This window comes from Rhagoletis pomonella, unplaced genomic scaffold (assembly GCF_013731165.1).
Source record: "Rhagoletis pomonella isolate Grant_MI unplaced genomic scaffold, Rhpom_1.0 Rhpom_scaffold_00003, whole genome shotgun sequence".
In the NCBI taxonomy this organism is placed as follows: Eukaryota; Metazoa; Arthropoda; class Insecta; order Diptera; family Tephritidae; genus Rhagoletis; species Rhagoletis pomonella.
The window spans coordinates 70284244-70292473 of record NW_023458557.1 but is presented as its reverse complement, the minus strand read 5'-3'; the positions used below and the strand labels follow the sequence as shown (position 1 = coordinate 70292473).

Below are 8230 nucleotides of genomic sequence, written 5' to 3'. Positions count from 1 at the left end.
AGCGATTGAGGCAATTAGCTCCATAAGTACTACAATGCAGAAAGAGTTACGACTTTAGCTGAAAAGCCACGAAATTGTCGACAAGCTAGGCAAAAGCGGTCGGCTATGGATATCTCAGTGGCTACCGCAGGTGTAAAAACCTACAATCTTTTGCAGCGAATGTGGGAGTTTGTGCACGTGAGCATTCATGGTTAGCCAAAGAGCTCTCACAAATTGAAAAGTTGGTTATATGCTACTTCTTATACTTATTTGCAATTCTCATGAAGTTTTTATTAAAAATGCGGGAGACAAATGAGAAATATCTCAGCCATCTCGCTGAGAGAATGGTGACAAGTAGCAACTACTTTTGAAGTCGGCAGTATGGTCAGCGAGAATAGGGATATCTTGCCAAATCCGCAAAAGAGATAAGCAACTGGCGAAGTTTTTTGGACTCGGCGCAAAACAGCAAACGGTTGTAGTGCCAAATACGAAGAAGTGCGGTTTGGAAGTGGGTAGTCGATTGTAGATACCTGCAACGATCTCGTGTTCCAGACTAAAACTTTTTGCCAATCGCTCACCTGCAGGAGTACACAGTCTTTTTTTAGTTTTTTGAAACTCTTCATCTGGCATTGAAAGGCGACGAAAAAATGTATGCCACTTTAATTCTGCATTTATACCCTCTTTAAAGATATTTTCAATCTAAAAATTTTTTAAATATTTTTTTACTGATGAAATAAATTGAATTTGACTTTCTAAACACGCGGCAACTCTCTTGAATACATACCAATCTTTTATTAATTCATTTAACTAATTAAATAATGTGAATAAAATTTTCTTCAAAGATTCCCAAGTTCAAACCAAAGATTCCTTGAAAATGTCTCGTTTCTTATCCATATTTTAATACTAAATATAATTTGCGTATAAGTTAACAAAATTCGTCTTTTAAAAAGGTTGCGACGCTCTTCAAAATGTTTTCAACTACTACGTTCTCACGTCTGTCACCGTAAATATTTTAATTGCCTTAGTTCAAATTGAATTCGAGTTTTTGAAACAGGTGGCAACCCTAGAAATATAGCATTTTTAAACAATTTTAGTGGATACCCGTATTGAAACCACTCGTTTAACTTTTTAAATAATTTGAATAGTTTTTACTTTTGAAAAGGCAGCAACTATTTTCGAAAAAGTAAAACCTCTCGGAACATCTGCAGCCCAAGCCCTTTAATCTTACACCTCATTTTTCAAAATCGAAGAAAAGGTCAAAACGACATGGATTATTAAATAATTTGAATTCAATTTTTTAACAAGGGGCAACTCTTTCAGAAAAAATAAAACCGTATCGTACATCAACAAGCCAATCCCTTTAATTTGACACTTCATTTTTGAAAATCGAACGAACGGTGCAGATCTGATGACCTGGACAAAAAATTGCTTCGCGTATTATATGTGACCTGGTCTACGGAAAGGGGGCTTAGGTGTCAAAAAATCAATTTTCACTTTTTGGTTGATTCGGATGGAAGATGAGATGCTTTTTCACGTGGTGAAAAGCAGAAAATCTTAACTTGCTTAGAAGTGTACTAAAAATGTAGAGAAAGGAGAGTAAAAATACGACAAAATATAATTTATTGGTAATGAACAAAATACATTGAATTATAAGCTATAAAGACATGATTATACACTAGAAAAACGTATTATGGGCCAAAAATAATAATGCTGAGTAGTTTATGTATTTTTCTTTGTTGTCGTTTTCCTTGAGATCTTTTTACGTGTTGATCCTGAGGAAGATGGACAGTAAACGTCACTTCTTCAGTGTTACTTTTTTAAATGTTCCACACTAGCAACTTACACGATGAACTATAATAATATTCCGACCAACAACAACACTTACTGGACCAACAACAACACTTACTGGACCAACAACAACACTTACTGGACGTCCGGCGCGGAGAACAATTAACGAGATAATGAGAAACTGACGAAACGAGTTGCTTACTTTTAACAGCTTTTTCACAGAAAACTAGTTTTCGCACGTAAGCTCCCTTTTCGTAGACCAGGTCACATATATAGAAATAAAAAATATATATAAACCTTCATTTAGATATTTCTGTTTGAAAGCTATTTCAGTCCTCTTTCTTTTGTTTGATTTAGATAAGCGGTTGGTTTATTATTAGGAAAGAATTTTTATTTCGGATTTAAAAAACATTTGGCCAAGTTTAACAGTTATTACTGGTATGAAAAAGTAAAAGTCCGGGTTGACCGATTATTTTATTTCAGATGCTTTTACACCTTTTAACATTAACCTGCGCCCATTTCACTAGTTGAGTCTAAAAACCGATCTAATAATTTCTCTTAACGTTGACATAATGGTGTTCAGTTCGACTGGTAGAATGCCGTCGAGCTCAGGTGATTTGAGGATTCAGAGGAACTAATTTGACATTTTATAGCCTAAATGATTTATAACTTACACTCCATGCTTTTATATTAAACTTTCTCTCTGCCTATAGTTGTATTTTGCAATTTTTTGATAAGTTAAATTCGTTTAATTTGCATGCTAAAAATTCAAGGTGAAAAAAATACGTTGCTTGATTTTAAACATTTTACCATACGATTTTTTGGCACCACATGCTTATTTATGAATCTTCAGCAAGTATGTACAAACTGCGGCCCATATACATAATTTATGTATCTTCAATTCATGTTTGATTTGATTTTAAGTGTAAACTCTTATCGCCTGCAACATTAGCAATAATTTCAAATAATAAATTATTTAATAAAAATTACAAATTCACAGGCGCATTAAAGCAAACAGCTGCAATTCATTTACATACAATCATTTATGCTAGACAAATCAAAAATAAAATGAAACCCCAAGCCAATTATTGAATTACAAAATAAGATAAAAATATAAAACGCAATACTCACACTTCGTACTCGATAATTATTTAGTTGTTCAGTCTCTTCATCGACACCAACGCTAAAAAAAAGAAAACGATTTTGCATTTGAGCACACATTTCGTATTTAAATAGTTTAAACTCACGGTATTTTAAGCCAATTTAGCAAAAAATTGGATGCGCCGCCCTGTATGACGACTGTAAAGATCACAATTAACGAGGTTGTAGTCAACATCGTTTGACGTGCCTCAGAAAGTGTATTACGTATAGCCAAAGCAAAGGACATAGCGCCGCGCATACCTGTATAAGAAAGAGCATATAATGTTCAAAAACATACTTATACATATTCCAATGTTTAGATCAATGTGTGTCATTCATACCTGCAAAGAACAGCATGTGTTGAAAATTTGAAGAAATTTTCGGTTTACGATTCAAATTTAATAGCCATGAAAGCGGATAAATATTTACTGCGCGTCCAATGGCAGCGGTGACCTACAAAGTTGCAGAGAAAATTTTGAGAATTTTAAAGTTCAAAGTAATTAAGTTATGTTTTTTTTTTTAACTTCTAAGTATTTGTGCCACTTACAAAACCGGTTATTATGAAAACAGCATCAAAATGATGTTTGGGAAAGGTAAACATCGAAACGCCAATGTATGAAAATATGAAATTCTCTGCCAAGAAATTGAGTAATTCAAATATTTCCTTTGTGCGCGTGCGTGAATCCTCCGACAGATTGTTGTATGTATAATGCGCTTGACAAATACCGCAAAATAGCACAGCCACAACGCCAGTTAGTTCAGAAGCTTCCGCAATCAGGAAAGTACTATACGACATGAGAACGAAAAGAGCTGATTCCAGTAGCGGGAATTCACGTACCCGGGTAAACTTGGTCAAGTGCACTGGCAGTTAAGGAATTATGTCTGTGTAGGTTTATATATTAAAGTACAAAATAAAAGTAAAAAAAATAAAAAAAAAATAAACTAAGAAATAACTCTAGTATTTTTATTTAAAAAAGGATATCAATGCCGTAAAACAGCCCATTGTGGCGCCAATCAACAGCGACAACATGAATATGCAGAAGAAATCGCTAAGCGCTTTGAAGAAGGCATTTGTTTCGAAACCACCTGTGCTAGAGTAATGTTCGCCATAGTTTTGTATAGCGCTATAAAAAAATATGTAAAATATTTATTAAATAGATTTGATTACCAATGAAAATTTATCATATTTAATTATAGGTTAATTACCCGCTGAGCACAATGGCCACTGCATCATTAAGTACAGATTCACCAAACACCAGCGCATATAAATTTACGTCCACATGCAAATCGTGGAATATAGCTAATATTGTAAGTGGATCTGTTGGCGATATCAACGCTCCAAAATACAGCGTGTCCAGGAATGTGAAACTACTACTCAAATATTCTGGCATTAGTTTCACACAGCCGTACATAATAGCGCCGATTAGGAACGATGACAATGTTGTGCCCAAAATGGCGAACATCAAAATAGCGCCTAAATTGCGGAAAAAGTATTTCTAAAATGGCAAGAAAAAATAATCTTTTTAATGTTTGCAAAAAAAAAATCATTCCATCTTTAGTTTAACGCACCTTTTTAAGACTATAGCCTGCATGAAATATTATTGGCGGTAGTATTATGTTGAAGAAAATTTCTGGGTCAAAAGTGGCTTTCAAATCGATTTCATTCTCATCAACAGCGTAGACTTGACCACGAAAAACATATGCATATGTTTTGTTCTGTATTGGCTCATTGTCGGTGGTATTTGGTGTCAATTTACCAGGAAACTAGAATGCAAAAATGTGTAAAGATGAAAATAATTCGTTACTTGTTTCTATATAACAGCTTGCATACCTTCATCCATAATGTATCGGGTGGCAAGGTTTGATTAAACTTTGGATCACCAGTAGGTTCAACTTCCAAGTGCACAAGCGGTGTTGAAGTGCCGGCATAGCGTATAACCGCGCCAACAATCAGTCCTACAATGAGAAAGAAGAGCATTTAGTTTTATGCGTACTATATATCGATGGCTGTGTGGAAGATCGACCTATCTCGGCAGCCAGTTCGAAAACGCCCTACCTCAGAAAACTTTTCAAGAAAGCCCTACTTCAGAATTTGATTGAAGAACGCCCTATTTCAGAATTTGGTTGTAGAACGCCCTATCTCAGAATTCTGTTCAAATGCCCTATCTCAAACGAAAATACATTGAAAATGTTCCAAGATTGCAAAAAGGGTTTTAAGTTGTTTTTGAAAGTTCCTCGCAAGTTTATAAATGGTCTCGATGGCCCGAATGCATCGACTTTTTCATCGATATGATGAATATATAAATCTTCAAGGATGTACTTATTCAGGGAAAGTGTGTTTTAGGTATTCAGATTTCGGGAAAGCGAAGTTTTAATATTTTTCTGTTTGGATAAGTGAAAGAGCCTAGGTTCATATTCAGGCCCCTTGTGATGATGCAGCGGACAACCAGCTATATTCATAGGAAGTTTCCTTACCACCGGGCCTCCTTCGGGAGTTACTCTTCCCAGTACAGTCGAGTATACGCTACAATAACGGAGGGGTTTGCAGGAGTTTATGTAGGTGGAGAAAATGTTTTTAATTGAATTTTAATTTTATTGATTTTTCTTTGTTTTTTTCTGTTTATATACATACAAGTCTATCAAGTTTACATACATATGTGTTCTGTTTTTCTTGTCACAATGGACGCCATTGCTATACTTCCGCTTGCAACCCGTTTTGTCTGTAAAAGCTCGCCAACCGCGTATTCAAAATACATTGGAAACGACGGGCTACGGACCACAGCTTTTAAATTATTTTAACACGTACTCTTATGTAGATAATTATTTTGGCGGCGACAGAGCTACGCTACGACTGTGGTTGTGGCCAGATTAGATCTATTTCTACTTTTCCAGCGACAGATAAGGTTCCTCTTTTTTTAGGCCAAACTCATACAAATTCTTGATGTCGCTGCCGCGTTAAAAAAATTCATGTCGCCATCGACAAGGCGTTTAGATTATGTAGATAAAACCTTGATGTCGTGTCGTGCGGTGATGTCGTTTTCGATGTGTTCAGAGCTCAATAATAGCGATAAATTAAACGCTGGCTAGTTTGCTTCTTTGAATCTTATTCTCAATGATGTTATCAAGGAATCTAGGTATGGGATATAAAGAAGAGAACGTGGAAAGTATTCTCTCCGCGGTGCGGCTGGGCGGTTTGCTCTACGTTTTCGTCGAACAACTATACGAGGGAGACGTAAATAATATTCAGTGGTTCAGCTATATTCATTGCTGATTCTAAAATCTGTACAGAGTAATTAACAACGCATTGCCTGTGTTCTTTTATTTGTTATATGCTCATAAACCAAAAGATTTTATTTTTTTTTTTTGAATATGGTTTCATCGAGTGCGCTACGGTATTTTGTTAATGCGGTTTTTGCCTAGGTATAAACAACTTATATGGTTATGTGCTAGGAAGTTAAAAAGAGATGGACAATGAATACATCTGATGCGGCGGCTTAGCTTTCGGGAGAAAGTTTCTGGCGAAACATTTGCGGGCCTTTTTGCGTTGCCGATTGTGAATACAGACGACGATGGAACGATGAGCTGTAATAATGATAATAATAATGTAATGAGCCAACGATAATGGCAAAGTGCAGCGAATGAAAATACTGAGGCTACAGCTCTCGCGCCCGCCATGTATACGCCCATGGTTCTAAATAATTTATTTTGTGTTACTCAATGCGAGAGCCCCTTAAATTAGCCTGTCGGATCCTAACCTATGCTGAGTGGTATGTGCAGGGTGTCTGATGCTCAGTTTGTGGCTGCCCAGATTAGAAAGCCAGGGTTCGTGCTGTACATTGAAGTCTCCGAGTACTACCCGGTTACCACATTCTAGACAGGTGGTACATATGTATGTATGTACTTTAGAGTGGCAAAAAAAAAGTTTAAAATGATTGGCTAGGATTTTTCTGAATGTACCTATGTATTAGCGTGGGCCGAAAATACGTTTTTTTTAGAATTTTGATTGGTTATAGCAACAATATGGTTCGATATGCTCTAAAAACAATATGTGTGAAAGATGACAATTTTTGGTCAATATCTTAGGCTCGCCTAAGTCCATCAAAGTTAATGGCTTAAAAAATAAAAATTAATAAATACATAAATTTTTTTTTTCTAAAATTGCAAGTACCCTCGAAAGTATTATTCCTACATAATTTGGTATATGGACCTTTTTTTGTATAGAATCGAAGTAAGCTAAGAAATTTTTTTTTTAGCACTTGAACTTTGATGGACTTCGGCGAGCCCATGATATTAACGAAAAGTTGTCATCTTTCACACAGATTGTTTTTAGAGCATAATGAACCATATTTTTAACACCCTTTTATTAGCTTCACCTGTATGTTTGTATGTATGTATGTTTGTAACCGACTCCTTTGGACTCGATTTTGACCCACTTTAAACGGACAGATTTAATTCAAACTTTGTACACTTATCAAGAATCAGCGACAATATAATAATTTCATAATTGTATCTCATTATCCTGATTAGGATCGCCAGGATTAAATAATTTCCACACACAGCCTCTGTGTGAGAGCAAGTGAGACAACTACGCTGTCTGCGCATGCGTACCGTCTACTTACTTTCCGACTCGAGCACTCGGCTTATTAGAGTTAATAGATTCTATCCCTATCAGTTGCACAGTTGGCCAAGCGGGCTAAGGCGCAAGTGGTAGGCGCGAGACAACGAACTTACCAGACATGATTTCGAATCCCGTCTATGGCTGAAAATAAATGATGTAACGCTATCTTCCACTGCTTCACCGCGGTACTGATATTAATTGCAAAGATGAATTTGGCAATACGCCACTTCATTTAGCAGTAGAAAATAATCATTTCGATGCTGTACGAGCATTATTCAATCGCGGAGCCGATTGTGAAAAATAATTTAAATGTTATACCGCTGAGTCTCGCTGGTTATATTGGCAAAATAGAAATCTTTGAATATCTTCTAAATCGGGGTGCCACTGTTAATATAACTTGTACTATTAATGACTTAGAAGACTACTCGTTGCTGCACCTCGCTGTCGTTAGTAATAGTAATCACGGAAAAAGGATGATCGAGTATCTTCTAAAAAAAAAGGGCGCTGAAGTCAATGCTCTAGCAAAATAAATATAGTTTAAAAAAAACTAAAAAAAACACGCTTTTAAAGCATATCAAACAAAAAATTTAAAAATAAATATAGTTTAAAAAACTAAAAAACACGCTTTTAAAGCATATCAAACTAAAAAGTAAAAAAATAATTCTTAATATAAGTTGAAAATAATAATGAACAAAAAATACTAGT

The 8230-nt window shown here is 35.5% G+C and overlaps 1 protein-coding gene across 11 annotated transcripts in view; it reads right to left on the bottom strand.

Moving 5' to 3' along the window:
- The window catches only part of LOC118735420 (sodium/hydrogen exchanger 6), a 145506-nt gene that overhangs the window by 22633 nt on the left and 114643 nt on the right, over positions 1–8230 (bottom strand). For all 11 annotated transcript variants that reach the window (XM_036465146.1, XM_036465148.1, XM_036465152.1 and 8 more), the window contains 8 exons: positions 4739–4863; positions 4477–4671; positions 4114–4403; positions 3890–4031; positions 3455–3763; positions 3249–3360; positions 3015–3168; positions 2899–2950 (listed from right to left, as the gene is read on the bottom strand). In XM_036465146.1, coding sequence (XP_036321039.1) covers positions 2899–2950; positions 3015–3168; positions 3249–3360; positions 3455–3763; positions 3890–4031; positions 4114–4403; positions 4477–4671; positions 4739–4863 — 1379 coding nt within the window. The remainder of the gene's footprint in view (positions 1–2898; positions 2951–3014; positions 3169–3248; positions 3361–3454; positions 3764–3889; positions 4032–4113; positions 4404–4476; positions 4672–4738; positions 4864–8230) is intronic.